We start from the raw sequence: 15837 nt of genomic DNA on the forward strand, positions 1-15837 counted from the left end.
AAGAGCACAAGCAGACAGCTTGGATTCCGGCAGGCAGCAACTGCAGTGGACAGCACGCAGGGACACAGGCGCACCAGAAAAGTGTGTCTTGGGTCTTGTAGGAAATAGTTCTATTAGAAGAGGGCTCTGAATTGCCAAATCTCGCTTGTGGGCAACAAGGGCCAGGGCCTCACAGAACTGATACAGCTACCCACAGTAGATGGATCTATATCCCCATCAAAGCTGCCAATCATAAATCTTGTGAAACAATTTTCTTTCATTGTATACAGAAGTCTTCTTTAAACCCAGCTGTCAATCCACTTATAATGTGTTCAATTGTTATAACTTTTAATTTATGAAAATAATCTAAAATATTGCCCAAATTAAAATGAAGCTATTTTTCTCAGAAAGGTTCAGTTGGTAATCATCTGCTGCACATTCCTTGCTATGACTGCACTGAAAACTGTGCCCTGAGAGGGCCCATTTGGTTTTCGATGTTCAACTGTGACATTTTTCTACAGACCAACATGAATACTACTGAGATAACTCTAAATATGGTGTATTTAGGACTCTGAAATGACTAGCTCAGGATGCATCACACAGGATATGCCTCAGAATTTACTTTTAGAGAACTGGTGTTTAAAATTAAATTATAGGGCCGGGGATTTAGCTCAGTGGTTTCACCACCTGCCTCCCAAGCGCAAGGACCCGAGTTCGATCCCCGGTACCATAAAACAGACAAACAAACAAAAATTAAATTATACATAATTTATATGCATATGTATATATACAAAATATTTTTAAAATATTAAACTATTTGCTCAAGTTCTATAGACCACGTCTATAGAAATTTCTAAAACCTGAAGTTAATCATTCAAATGTTTTTCATTCTTCTATTCAACAAATATACTTGCTTGGCATTGTAGCAGGTCCTTCAGAATAGGTCTTGAATAAAAGAGCCAAAAACAAAATACATATTCAAACACAAAATTTTGAAATGGGACAATATATATCACTTTTTATGGCTAACATGGTGAATTTTATGATATGTTTTGCCACAATGAAAGTATTGAGGAGGAAGTGATGGGAAGCTCAGAAATAAACTACTTTAAAGTTTTGGCAAGATTTCAAAAACAATTAACTTGGAACATACAAAATTAACAATTTTAGTTAAGTAATCTGTATATGGATAAGATTATTTTTGTTAATTTATCTACAGCATTAACTACCCATAGAAATCTAAAGTTTCCAAAGAGCAGATTGAGGGTTACAAGAATATCTGGGTCATTCCCATTATAGAAATGACTTGAGTTCAGTCTGAATCATTGATTCCACTAACTGCATCAAAGCAGGCAGGCATCGCTGAGCCAGCCAGGTCTGGGGCAGGCTGCTGAAATTCTTAGGAAGAAACTTCATTCCAAACAGATGCAGCTCGAAGTCTAAAATTAAACAAGTCAATCTGAAGGAGTGTAGAGTACACTTTCTCCAGTTGCAGATGTTCAACTAAGTGTCTTTCACTAAGGCTGTGAAATGTGTGATCAGAACAAAATTATCAAAAGGGAAACACTTCCCCTTTTGAATCTGATCCAACACAATAACAGTTTCCTCCTGACACATTCTGAATGCTACATTAGTAACAACAAATGTAAATAGGAAATCTCTCATCGGATGAGTAACATATACACCTTTTGCCTGGAAACATTACAGTTTCTCAAATTAATAACCTACCTTTCTTTGAAAAATTCTGAACTTTGAAAGACAGCAAACAATGTAAGGCTTCCACATTTAGACTGAAGAACAAAGGGAAAAAGGAAACGAGCAAAACACATAATACATTTAGAACTCCTACGAGTACTTTACACCTCTTCCTTAAAATATGTGTTCACAATATTTCATTTAAAATCGATATGGTTTTTGTTTTTCTCTTTATTTTATTGTCTATTTGGGAATGCAAGGTGGGAATTACTATGTATGGAAGGAAGATAAAGTCTCCTAATGAAAAAGACAAGTACTTCATTCACGTGTTTATTCTGGGAAGTGACCAATGCATGCTTAATAATCTCAGTCATATGTTACTAAATGACAGACGACAGTCACAACATGGAAAGAACTCATTTCAGCTGTTTGATGGGAGGATGGGGGAGACAGAGGCAGGAGCGGGTGAAGAGGCAGGAGGGGGGAAGAGACACACAGAGAAAGAGAGAGAGAGAGGAAGACAGAGAGAGAAAACAGGAGCAAGAGAGAGGGGGAGAGAGGCAGAAAGCAGGCACAGCGTGCTCACCTCTACAATTTCAGTGCTGGAATACCTCGTTAGGCTCTGCTCTGCAGGGTGGATTACTGAGATCTGCACCAGGGTATTCAGTTTCCGATCACGAACAGGAGCCACAAGATCCTTGCATGCTGCCAAAGGCAGAGAAAAGAGAAAGAAAAGAAACTAACATCATATCTCCGGGAAAAACTTCTGTCCCAGGCAAAAAGTAAACTCAGCCACAGACGGCGCTGAAGGAAATCTCCTGGGACCCAGGCTGGGTTTACAGAGGAAGTCCTGGAAGTACCTTACAGAAATAGGAAGTCACGTGCTGCAGGGCTGCACTGAGAGTTCATTTCCACTGACCACATGTGCCACTTAAGCAAGTCGTGACGGGGCTCTGAGTTCCCAGCTCTCATGTACGCCTATGCATACACTGCTCAGGGACTTCAGAGACTTGAATCAGCCACCAATCACTCCTGAATGAAGTACATAGATTCGAGCCATATCCATACCCAGCAAAGTAGGACGTCCCTTCCTGACACTGGCTGCATTCGCTCACATGTCTCAATGCACACTGGGACCTTCCCTACCTCCTCACCAGAACTGGATGCTTACAGTCACATACACGCCCAGAAAAGAAGGTGTGGGCACTCTAGCACTGCAGCACACAAACAGCAGAGGGTTGTCAGGAGGGGCTAACAAAGCTTTCCGTCTGGAATTCAGGCCCAGCCAGGGAGAGAGCAACCTGGAGCAGGATGAGTTAATTCTTGCCTGGGGGCCACAAGTGTTAGGAACTTTACCCTAGACCCCAGGCTCAAGTTACAGACGCGCTCAGTCCTGTACCATATTTACTTGAATATATTCTCCCCTCACATATCATTCCCCCATTTCAGGGATGAAAAATCCGGAAAAAGATTCCTTTCTAGCAAGTCCAACATCTTCTTTCATTACCATGTGCCCTACCCTTTGATTCTCCTCTTTTTACAATGAGTATGTGTGACCAAGAGACATGCTCAGAGCACCAGTTTCCCAAGATGGGTACATGTATAATGCGTGTACTATGTACCCTCCCTTTGAACTAGTCGCTTCCTTCTTTGAGGTCAGGGAGCATCAGGATGCACCTTGCCCTCTTCAGAGCTGGATCAAGTCCAGCATGGCCCATGGCTCACCTGAGCCCTAAGGAAGAATAAACACTCCAGGGTGTTAGGCATAAGAGAAAAGTACAGTCCCAATAAAACTATTATTGTTGCTATTTTCTACGCCAGCTTCCAGATACAGAAAACAGGCAGGAACTATGGATTGGGGAAGTGAGAAGCAGCCCTGGGTCCTGGCTCTCCAGGACTAGCGTTCAGGATTCCACAGGATCCCTACCCGACACCACGGGGAGAACCTTGGGGAGAGGCAGAAGGCAGGTGAGGCAGTGTACTTATGTTGACTACCAGCACGGATATGGCCCACAGGACCTCCACTGGGACAGAGGTAACAGGGCTTACAGCTCAAACTTTGAAGTAAAGAAAATTACAGATGTAATTATCCTCTTTTAATCACTTAGGGGTCATCTCATTTACAGAGCAGAATGAAATTTAAAAAACAAAAATAGGAGCTTTGTAGTGGTTTTAGTCCAGGCCTAACAGCTAATCAACACTGAGAAAATTATTTAACATCTTGACTTTTTCTTGCCAGACTTCGCACTGCTCTAGCGGGAACTTCGTCACAGGTTCACCTCATTTAAGCCACGTGCCTCAAGCACTACAGGACAGTGTAGGAACCATGTGTGGGGAAAAAAGTAATAGCCACGGTTTACTTAGCCTTCACTGTTTTTGAAGAACTCGGCTCATCTTCTCTTCGCTCCTTAAAGTGGGGCATTCAATTATTATTTCGGGTTTGCGTATTAAGATCTAGCCTGGAAACATGAAGTGCTCATACACATAGATAGGATTCGACCTCACGGTAGCCTGCTCACTTCAGCCACGAGCCTCACTTCTTTCCTTGGCTTGCTGACTGCTCCTCTGCTCAGAAGTACGTCTTCTCCACAGACTCACCCCCATGGTTCTGTTTACTCCGGCTAACAAGTCTAAGCTTCTAAAAAAAAATACCAATGGGAGGTTTTGGCAACATTGACATAGCCCTGGAGGGCAAGCAAAGCTAGATTAGACGTTACTGTTTGTCTGGTGGTCACTTCCTCTTCTTGCTTTCTGAACATCTTTAATTGTATCTCTCTTCTGGGTTTTCTGCTCACAGTGAGCATTTCCTGACGCTGACAAACATCTGGTGTTGAATTTTAAAGCTGGTACCACCGTGTTTCAAACACACGCACACCACCCCTTGGTATGACAGCTGCACCTCTCTCATGAGCTCGGGACACCTTTCCTTGGAATAAGTCACTTCTTCTCTGAGTTCTTATCAGCCTCGACTGTGGGCTGTGGTTAGCTCCCAGAAGCAAGCAGCTGTTCTTTACTTCATCAGAGAAACTCTCAAGACTCACTCCGCAAGGATAGAGAAACTCTCTATTAAACTGAGCCTGTCTGTGCAGCCCCAACTGCAGGTCCTCCAATACGGAGTAAGGAGAAACATTAACAGCGGCACTTGGCGTCTCCTTACGTTCTACCTCTAAAAGCTGACACAGAAAACAGCACCAGTAATAGTTATATCGGGAACCGCACTCAGGTCTTCTCTTCCCAACAGTCCAGGCCATTTAGTTTTCCTTAGGGCTTAGACAGCGAGAAGGCTGGGAGAGAGCCTGAGATCATGCAGAAGTCCTCGAGGTAGCCCCAGATCCTCACTTCCTCCATCTGTTGTACTAAGTAACAGACTCTCAGACCCTCAATTTTTCAGCTGTCAACACCTGTGAGGGTGGAGGGAAGGGGGAAAGTAGGCCTTTTATGAACTGACTTTTCTATACAAAGAAGTTTACTGATATCATTGTACTCATTTCCACCAATATTTGATACGTTGTTGCTTGTGTAAAATGGTTTCTATTGATTTAGTCATACTGAGACAGCTCCTTAAATACTGGTGCCAGGTCTAATGCCAAACCAGTACATGAGTCACTGCTTTTCATAAGGTGAAACCGAGGCATGTCATGGACCTATGCATACTGAAACTGTCTCCACGGAGAGGTGATAAATAGTGACTGCGTGGATGGCTCCCTGGGGATATTACTCATTTGAACACTATAAAATTTAATCTACATGGGAATTATTTAGTGCCAACACAGAGCCTGAAAATCTATTTTCAAAAGTGAGATGTTGTATCAGACTTTCAGCCATCCTCACCCTTGTCCATTACCCAAATAAAACTGTTCCTGGAGTGCCCTGTCTAAAAGGCCGCTCTTGACTTATAAGACTGAAAGAAGGCAATGTTTTGACATTTTGTTCTGCTTTGTTTAGATTTGATTTTTAAGATTCGGAATGATTTGGGTCAAAGTGGTAGCAGCAAATGCTGCTCTGCAATTATTCATTCATTGATTGATTTTCTACTTTTATTTCTGCCATTTTATTGGCTGTATTTTGGATTGAGCTATTTAAAGCTATTCCCCCAAATCCAGAATAGTATTAATAAACAATGTTGGTTGATAGGTTGAGAATCAAATGTACTTGGGTTCACTGTTGACTACATGACAAAAGGGAATGAATGAGCAATTTAAAAAACTATAATTTGAATTTTTTTGATAAAGAAGAGCTGGATTATTTTTCTAGTTACTTTTATAACTAGAAACACAAGTGAATGTTTGCTTTCTTTTTCTAATGATGATGAGCTACATCCCTACCAGTGACCCAGATGAGACTTGTGCAGGGGCCAGGAGGATGTCACTCTAGCAGAAGGAAATTTTCAGTAGAAGTGGAATGTTGGGCCAGGGATGTAGCTTACGGCACCACACCTGCCTAGCAAGCTCAAAGTCCTGAGTTTGATCCCCAGTACATAAAAAGGAAGCAGAAGGAGAGGGAGAGGAAGAGGGAGAAGGAAAGGGACAAGGAGAGGCAGCGGAGGAAGGGGAAGAGGAAGAAGGAGGAGGAGGAGAAACAGAAGCAGAATGCTAAAAATGAATGAAGCTTCAATATCTAGGGAGAAGGTCAGGCACAGAGCCATGCAAAAGCTGAGGTTATTTTATATAGGGACCTCTAGGCGCATTCATTGCCTGACAAAATGAAGGACCAGCTTGGCCTGAGTTGAGCACTTGTCCAAAGTTCACTGTGTGGCCAACTCTAGAAGGGCAAAACAGAACATCATCGCTTGCTAGATGTTGCCTGAGGGGTACAAGTCATCCACTTTTGTTTTACAGCTATTAGTGGACCTTAGGAAGAGAATGGATTATCTTCTGATTTAATACTTTTTTTTTTTTTTTGAGAAAAGCTCTCACTATGTAGGGAGACTGACCTGGAACTCACTATGTAGCTCAGGCTGGCCTCGAACTTATTACTTCTAATAGTTGAGGGTCCAGAATCTACAAAGTAAAATCACCAGCATCCTTCCCAAGTCACATATTCCATCTACTTTACAATGTTACTGTTTTGTATCATTATTTGCTGTTCATGTAATGCCAGAGATTGAACTCAAGGGCTTTCCATAGAGCCATGGCCCTAGCAACTTTTACATTTTATTTTGAGAAAAAGTCTTTCAAAATGCCTCAGGCAGGACTCGAATTTGAAATCATCCTGACTAGGCTTCCTAGATTCCAGAGATTATAGGTGTGCACCACCATGTGTATGTGTTGTTGTTTTTTAAAGAAAGTATAAAGTTTTGTTTCATTCAGTCATAATTTCTAAATAATGTTATTCTATCAAGTTCATAGAGAATTTCCATCATTCTGGACAACCATGGCTAGATGCTTAAAATTGTCTCTTGACTCCTCTCAAAGAGCTGTGACAAGTGATAATCTAGTCGAAATAGAATGCAACTGGTCCTTAAGGTGCTTCTGAGCCCAGCAGCATTGCCACAATGTAAGGAGTTCTAAGCCCTGCATTGGACGTGCAGTATGCGAAGGCCAGGCTTTCAATGGGACAGTGGCCTGAGCCCTGGGAGGTCTGAGTATACAGTAGCACCAAGCATCTGCCTCTTACATTCTCAGAGCTCCTCTTTCTGTTGAGTGGAGTCATTTTTCTTCTTTACTCAGTTCTTGTCATCCAGGGTTAGTATCATCTAACACAATGTATCCAATTCCCGACTCAAAATTAACCAAATGAAATTTAGGATTAGAGGAGAAACCACACAGTACAGCACACAGAAGGGAAATAAAACTGTATCTGATATCAGGATCAGGCCTAAAGCTCTATGTGATTTTGGCCCTATCTCTTTGAGCCTCTATTTTTGTATCTGTAACATGGAAGGTAAAAGAATAGCCACCAAGAGGCCAGGGATTTAGCTCATTGGTTCCGCCGCCTGCCTCGCAAACACAAGAACCTGAGCTTGATCCCTGGTACTAAAAAAAAAAAAAAAAATGAATAAACACTGACACCATAAATTTGTTATAAAGACTATATGAGGTATTTCAGAGAGAGTAATAGGAATACAACAGGCCTTTTATGTTAACATTATGAATATTATTAGTATTAGTATTAGTAATTAATATAAAAATGGATCTATCTATCTCACATCATCATACTAATAATATGTTCAAGATATTTCAGGTCAATCCCAATTTTATATAAAGACATTATTTTTCAACAAAAGCATTTATTAACTATAACCAATTTTTTTATACCCTTCTATGTCTATGTACATAAATAAATATTTAAAAACCCACTATTATGCTGTGAATTAACTTCAAAAGACCAAGGCATATTAATGTATCTCATTTTGTGAAACAAAGCGTGCATTCTTAGGCATTTTAATTTCACCTTTGACCAGATAAGAAGCCAACAAGATCAGAAAGCTTTATTTTCTGTCTTCGAATAGATGTGCTGTAGTAAAAGGTCAACTTGGCCTCTAAGAAGGGGCTGAATGGGAGGTAAATGTGCCTTTAGTCAGAGGATTTTGGCCCATAGTAGTATTAAATTAACTACTGAGGTGGCCCATGGGTCATGATCTTGCTCTGCCACTCTGCACAGTCCCTCCACCAAAGAGGAAGACTGTGAGAGTTAATAAAACATCTAACAATAAAAGTAAAGATAAATGTTCCAGCTAACATAGCATAGGCTTCTTACGTTTGACCCTGATGACTGCACATCCCTGGCATCCTCCCTGTATAGACTCATTTTCAGGAAAATGGAAAAGGTAAATCCAGGATCATTAGGGGCAAGAAAAGCCATGGTGCAGAGGCCAGGCTGCATCCTAGGAAAGAACTCTGGCCTTATACAAACAAAGCTTTAGGGGGAAAAAAAATCTAGCTTCAGCCTCCCTTCCATCACTCAGTTTATATGCTACTACCCCTGCTAAGGGAACCAGCCCCACCTTTGAGGATTCCGGAAAGACTTCTGCAGGCTAGAGTGTAATTGTTTGTTCATACCTCAAATTTTTAACATTTGGTCAAGTTTCTCAAAGATGTCACTTATATATTCCTTTTCTTTGTACTTTAGAAAATTCGATTCCACTAGTCAACTGATAAAACAATTTACATTATGTTTCCAGTCCAATAAATTTCCGGACTCCATTATAAGGTTTCACTATTACCATTCAATGCCAATGATTACATTTAGACTAAATCAATTTACATCATACATTAAGAGATACATGGAACACTTAAAAGTCTAATAGTCCTTCTCCCCAATTACTTTGGTAGTACAATATGCTTTCCTGTTTTTGGTTCCTCTGCCTTTCTGTACCTTTACCTTACCCTTAGGAATAGGACTGGTAAAAAGACATCAACTTTGTAAAGCCAAGGACATCAGCCTCTACAGTGCATAAAGTCTGAATAGATTTGGAAGACAACACTGCCTACTTCCCAGCACATCAAATCCCACGATAATTGAACTGCATGTAGTAAAGTGATACAATGTGCAATGCTAACATCCACAAAATGAGAATTACACAAGTAGTGGGACACTCTATTCACTTTTAACTATTACAGTTACTTCTCAGATGAATGTGACTGCATCACACTGAACTGATTTATGGCTGTTAATATACATCTTTCCATGTTCATTCTGTAGTCTTTATGATCACTGAGAGTTTTTAATTCATCTGATATAACATCTTATCATGGCCTCTCTTCTCTCCTCTCTTGCCTTCTTGCTCATTTTCAACTGCACAAGCTTGTTTTTTTTATAATTTTTCTCATTCACTCATACCTTTTTGGTTCCTTCTCTATTATATCAAATTTCCTTTCTAAAATATGTTTCTCACATCACTCTGAAAGACGAGATCATTGGAGTCACCACTCATAGTTATAAGACCTGGGACTCCAGGGGTCAAAGACATATTATTACTCTTAGCAAATAATAGCTTCTAGCCTCAGTTAACTATTTCTAAATTCTTTATAGAAATATAATAAAAATGTATTATTTTTCCCTTAACTACAGTATGGGAGATTTTAGTTAACACACTATTCTGATAAATATGTGACCATGCATACCTACCAACATAAGCAAAATTTATTGAAAAAATAAAAATAAACATATAAAAGTTGAGTGAAAAAAAGATTAGAAGGTTTCAAATGTTTTATTTTTATTTGTCAGAGTTCAAAAATCTCTTGTTCTAAATTCAAAATCAGGGCCTTTCTGTTCAAAATGGATAACATTTGCATAGCTTGCCACAATATGAATTTTAGGTTTGTAGAAGGAAAATGTAAATCTATGTTTCATATTGAAAAATAAAAAAAATCAACCCCAGGAATCTAGAAACACACATAAACACAAACAGAATGAATGAGTGAATGGGCAACCAAAGCCATCCCAATGCAACCATCCCTTAGGCAGATAAAAATAAAGCTAGATACTTTGGCTCCCACATTACAACCACACAATATTAACGTCGTGCATATTTTGCAGGTGGTTCTCCTTTGAGACAGTATGTGAGATACACAGAGAAGGCAGGGGTGTGTCTGGGTCCCTGAACATTTCCCATGTATAGACAGCTTCAGTCCTTTGTGTTTTCTCATATCCAGAGCAAACAATGTGCCTGTTGCTGCCTTCTATTTCCATCAATTCCACATATACACTTTTTACTTATCCATCAGGCAATGTTTATAGATCACAGCCTGTATCTCCAGGAGGGAAGGATATCTCTTCATTTTACCAACAACTCAGTATTCAGGAACCTGAATTAATGACATTCAAGAACATAGTTCTGCTCCCTGCAGTCCTCCACTTTTTCAATGGTGATTTAGCTTTGTAATGAGAATTTTAAGACTCTCGACACTCAGATAATAAAATCCAAATAAAATTTGGGAAATAGATGAGGCTAATACCATAGAGAGGAGCTAGATGAATTCTGAAGGAATGTAGGCAATAATTTACAAGAGGGGACTTAAAGATTGTGTTATAGAAATATTGCTTCAGAATTCTTGCTACATTGAGATTTGAGCTCAGCTGTTCCTAAATTTTGTTACAACTGACTCACTTATAAATTAAAGTGTTCCTTGATACAAAAGACTAGATTCAGATTGTTGGGAAATAAGCCCCGAAATAAAACATGTTACATTTTCCCATAACAGAACAATATAAAAACGTGTCACCAAATCTGTGGGTGTCAGTGTGTGAGTGTTAAACAGAAACGCGTTAGTATTTTAAAAGAAACATAAAATGTCTGAGAAGATGAAATTTACTTCTTTAGTTGGTAACGTTCTTGATGCTAAAATAAACTTCATACCCAGTACCAGTTCTCAATTTAAGTCTTAGTGAACAATCTGAAAGGAGAGAAAAGAAACTCGACCTCTGTGTGGAACAATGACTCTCTCAGGAGTCTCTTCTCTCCCATTGTCTGTGCTGGAGAACAGTAAAGATGCCAGCTGTGTGGCAGACAGCTCATTTGCATGTGAAAGGAGCAAATTCTGTTCAAATCACTGCTGTTGGTACCGGAAGACTCCTGAGCTGGAGCCTGTCCCTGCTCCCTCTGCTTCTCTCATGTCAATCTTTAGATAGTCCTACTTTGTCTTATTTTCCCGACTATTACCTAGGTGACCGAGATTCCATCCTCAGGCAACTGAATTACAAATAAGCCAGGGCCTACATCTCTCTGATGGTGATGTCCCACACTATATGCCATCAACTCCAAACTGGCCTGGCCATACTACACGCCACACACTGACTTGGCTCTTTCTCCATGTGTTCCAAAGCTGTGCTCTACTTTGGAGACAGCAAGTGCTCACAGCTCTCTGCTGTTCTTTTCAGCAGAAACATATGTGCTGCTTTGGAAAGGAGGAAAATGTTATTCTGAGAGGAAAGCAGGTCTCACTGAATATTAAAGAAAAAACTGCAAGTGACTCAATAGAAAGGTGTAGTGTTAGAACTAGGATGGAAGAAGAGAAAGAAGAAACACAGGGAACAACCTTACCTAAACCTTACTGCCCCCCTCTCCAGGGACTTACATGACAACGTTTTTCCAGAACAGCAACCATTCAGAAAAAGCTTAAGGTCCATTAGTGAATTCAGCAGTGTCTATAATTGTTGGAGAGGGCTGCTTCCCTGTGAACCAAAGGAAGAGGCCAGTACAGTTGATGAAGAAGGGCCCTTACATGTAGGGTAGCAAGCCACTCTGTACCCAAAGGTGGATGGTTAAGCCAGTGTCCTCAAGGTGGCTGGACTCTACATGCAATGATGTCTAGGGAGAACTTGGGCATCTGAGGAAGAATGAAGGAAACCGGCCTGGGACATTACTGTGAGAGGTTGACAGTCTCCTGAGGGAATCTGAGATTCTCTTTCTTGGGCAGGTAGAAGCAAGCTACATGAGAAGCCACTGCAAAGTGGGATAATTTGTTATGAAACAGGCCAACCCATGGGTTGGGACTTTACCAAATCCTAAACAGGCAATTTTCAAGTGTGTTTTCTCAAACCAAAATGTTTTAGAAGGATAGTCCTGCGTGTACTGTCCTTATGGCTTGAGTTTTAGGGGGTAGTTCTTAGATCAAGGAAAAAATTCTTATTGTAGTAGTTTTTTACTTGTAAATGCATTCGAAATAGTAGTTATGTGGGGGAGTTAACAGTTTTTCATGAAATTGATGTCACTCTAATGTCAAATATTTACAAGTAGAATAACAATATACAGAATCAAAGATACATAAATAGATTAGGAAATAAGGGGGAAGGAAGGAATAGAAAAAAATGATACTTCTAGTGTGACAATTAGCTGCTTATTTAATTGTCAGCATCTACATCTTTCTTTGGAGGAGGACACACTTTGAAGGGATTGAAGAAGACAGTTTCCGTTTTGAAGCTACACGAGTCTTCAACCATACATATGGTTTTGTGTAGAGTCACTGTAGACAGAGAAAGGTTTCAATACCTGTGTTGAATAATGGGGTCTCAAGGGTGTCAATTCTTCTGTCATAAGATGTCAACTGAGAGGAAATACAACAGGGTTGGCACTGACAAGCTAAAGCTAGCAATGAGGAAAGCTAGCAAGGCCAGGGTATAAGAAACAGGAAGAAGAGTCTGAATGTGAGAAAGAACGTACCAGTAAGAAGGTACAAAACCTAGATATTTAGAGCAAAGACTACCAATTCAACACTTTCAGGAAATAATGCAGCTCAGGTAACTTAGAAGTGAGCAAGATTGTTTCTAAGATAATCAGAGTTTGGAGGACACAAAAAGCAGGTTTCTCAGGATGTTCATGATCTCCAAGAACAACTCAAACCTACAATTCAGCAGAACAGCAGGGTAAATGCAGATGGCTTCAGAGCCTTTTAGGCTCTTCCAGAACAAGGGGTAGGTTAGGCACAGCAAGAATAAGAGGTGCCTTCTATTTGGTATCTCCTTGGCAATTCTTGCTCGCCTTGCATCATAAATAGCCAAAAGTTGAAAGTTGCAGATTCCAGTGCTAACTATGAAATTTGGGAGTTTTAATGGTATTTCGGTGACCTTCTCTGTAGAAAAGTATGATAATTCTGTTTGTTTTCCCTGAGCACTTGTGAAGACCCAATTAAATAAGAGAAGTGGGAAAGATGATTTATTAAATTCTTGATAATATATGAAACAATGAACTTCTCACTTTCAAATATTTAGCTAATAATATATGCTGAATGTAACAGATACAGAATCAGAGTGTTATTAAAGGGATGGGATTAAGACAAAATAATAATTACAATAATACCATCAAGTGATCACTCAGACACTGAGCACTCATTTTTTGTGCTTTAGATAGAGAGTCTCATTTAATCTGCCAAACAACACAGCAAAGAGGAAGTTTTTAGGATTGCACAGGTAGCCAGCAGCAGAATCAAGACCCACATGACCTTATTCCTGCTCTCACACATAGAGCCCCTTGGCACTGCATGCCTAGACTGAAATGTGAGCTCAAATCTTCTGGCGAGCCCATTTTTATCATTTCTGATGTCCATTATTCTTCTGGTTGCTATTTGTAAGTGTTAATTCTTAAGAGCACCTCAACAAAAGGGTTGTGAGCTTTCCGAAGCTGTGATAACAGAGATATCAAAGTTACAGTATGAAGAATCCAGGCATCCAATTTGACACAAATAAGTCAGTACTGCACTGTCAAATGCACTCTAGTTATAGAACCAACTTGTTTGCCTTGACCTATAACTGATTCTTCTCTTCAGTTCTCTCTAAAAGAGCCAGAAGGTCATTATGACTCTGACCCTCCTGTATATCATTCTGTGAATCTTAATAGTTAAGTAACATGGGCTGGGGATTTAGCTCAGTGGTTCTGCCACCTGCCTGGCAAGCACAAGGTCCCTAGTTCAATCCCCAGAACACCCCCCAAAAAAACTAAATAAGTAACCGTGTTCACTAGGAATTTTAAAATGAATCATTTTTAGAATGAATGTGTCAGTTGCACATATACAACATTTCAAGAGCATTTTTAAAGATATCAATTTATATTTTGAAAAAATATGTGCAGATCTAGCAATAGAATCTATGTATGATTCATCTCCTGGTTATTTATCGAATGTTTAAAATGTGCTTGGCATGACACTGTGACAGTTTCACAGCAGTAACCCAAAAATCAAGTTCTTTCTCTAATGGTCTTTATAGTTGACTGGAAGAAATTGTTTAAAAAAAAAGAAAGAAACTGGCGGGCATTCTAAACAGTGTGATGAAGTTGAGAATGCTGGAGAATGATAGAGCCGGAAAAGCTTCATAATTAACGGGCATTTGAAGTGTGGCTGAAACATACCAAAGAAACAGCTGAGGAGGAGGAACAAATGTTTGGCCTGTCCGAGAAGCAGAAAGACCAGTGGAGATGATGCGGCCTGTACTATGTGAGCAGTCGGTCCGGTATTAATGGCCTTCTTCCTTAAGGCTCATGTAGAATGTGGTAAGATGTTCTGATTTTATATTAAGAGAAAGGGAGGCAGTGGGGGATTTTAACTGCGTTAGGGATGAAGAAATCAGTTATATTTTTAAGGTATTACTCTGTCTTGTCCTGTCAGGGAGGGACTGTGCGGGGATAAGAATCCACTGGGAACCCTCCCGACTGGCAAAGGTGGGAGCTCGTTGTACCATGAATTAGAAAACAGTGGTGATAGAGAACAGCGATCACATTCAGAAAATATTTTTAACACAGGACACACAGAACGCGGTGATAGATTTGATGCAAGGTTGGAGAAGAAGAATCAAGATGGAGTTGTAGTTTGAGTGTTTGAGTAGCTGAGGGACTGGTGGCGTATTTTACAGAGATGGGCGTCATGGGGGAATAAAATATTTTACAGGACAAAAATAGATATCAAAAAGTCAAGGTTTAGCTATCTTAAGTTTAAAATACTTTCCCGACAAGGAAGTGCAGGTATCTTAGCCAGTGAATAGGAGCCAGGCAAGAGTTACAAATTTTGGAAACAAAGATCCATAAATATTTTAGAACTCTTGAACTTGAAATTGTTTAGGATAAAAAAGATTGCTTTGAATACAGTTCAACCTGGAAATACCTTGATTGTTCATACTGACTTTTGCCACCTTTCCAGAAGAATCTCTTTGCCACTGGTAGAGAGATCTGAGGAGAAAATGATACAGCACTCAAAAGCTCTATGTTTTCCCACACCATGTCTGTGACTGTGGCAAGTCACTTAACCTGTTTGGGTCTCTCTGTTCCTTCCACTGAAAAACAGGGGTGAGATCCCATTTTCAGTTGCAAAAGAGCAAAGCTCCAAGAGAAGCATTTGGGGAAAGACTTTTGTTTAATGGAACTATAAATGAATTTTTTTTAAAAAATTTGCCTTCTACTCTACTAGGTTTTCTTTCTTCACCGTACATGGTTCCTAGGTGGGCTGCAATACATTTGGAGCCACTGGCTTGACAAGAAGTTAGGCTGGCAAGTTTCCATTATGCAGACAAATGCAGGAGGGGATCTTGCTCCTTCACAACCTTGGTGGCTTTAGATTTTAAGCAAAGCAAAACCCTCTAATGAACAAAGTCCCAAGTTAGCCAGATTCCTTAACTATTTGAAAGGAGTAACAGGTGCTGCAAAAGTAGGCCCCTTCCCAGTGACCAGCTCTCCCAGTAAGTTGGCAATAGAAGAAAGAGAGTAATTAGGTGAATTGTGTGGAAATTAAAAAAAAG

General features: G+C 40.0%; 1 protein-coding gene across 2 annotated transcripts in view; it reads right to left on the minus strand.

Moving 5' to 3' along the window:
* Nucleotides 1-15837, minus strand: part of Inpp4b (inositol polyphosphate-4-phosphatase type II B) — a 943087-nt gene that overhangs the window by 317864 nt on the left and 609386 nt on the right. For both annotated transcript variants that reach the window (XM_010639876.2, XM_019209903.2), the window contains exon 8: nucleotides 2261-2379. In XM_010639876.2, the coding sequence (XP_010638178.1) occupies nucleotides 2261-2379 (119 nt within the window). The remainder of the gene's footprint in view (nucleotides 1-2260; nucleotides 2380-15837) is intronic.

This window comes from Fukomys damarensis, unplaced genomic scaffold (assembly GCF_012274545.1).
Source record: "Fukomys damarensis isolate Sample0158 unplaced genomic scaffold, DMR_v1.0_HiC HiC_scaffold_38, whole genome shotgun sequence".
Lineage (NCBI taxonomy): Eukaryota > Metazoa > Chordata > Mammalia > Rodentia > Bathyergidae > Fukomys > Fukomys damarensis.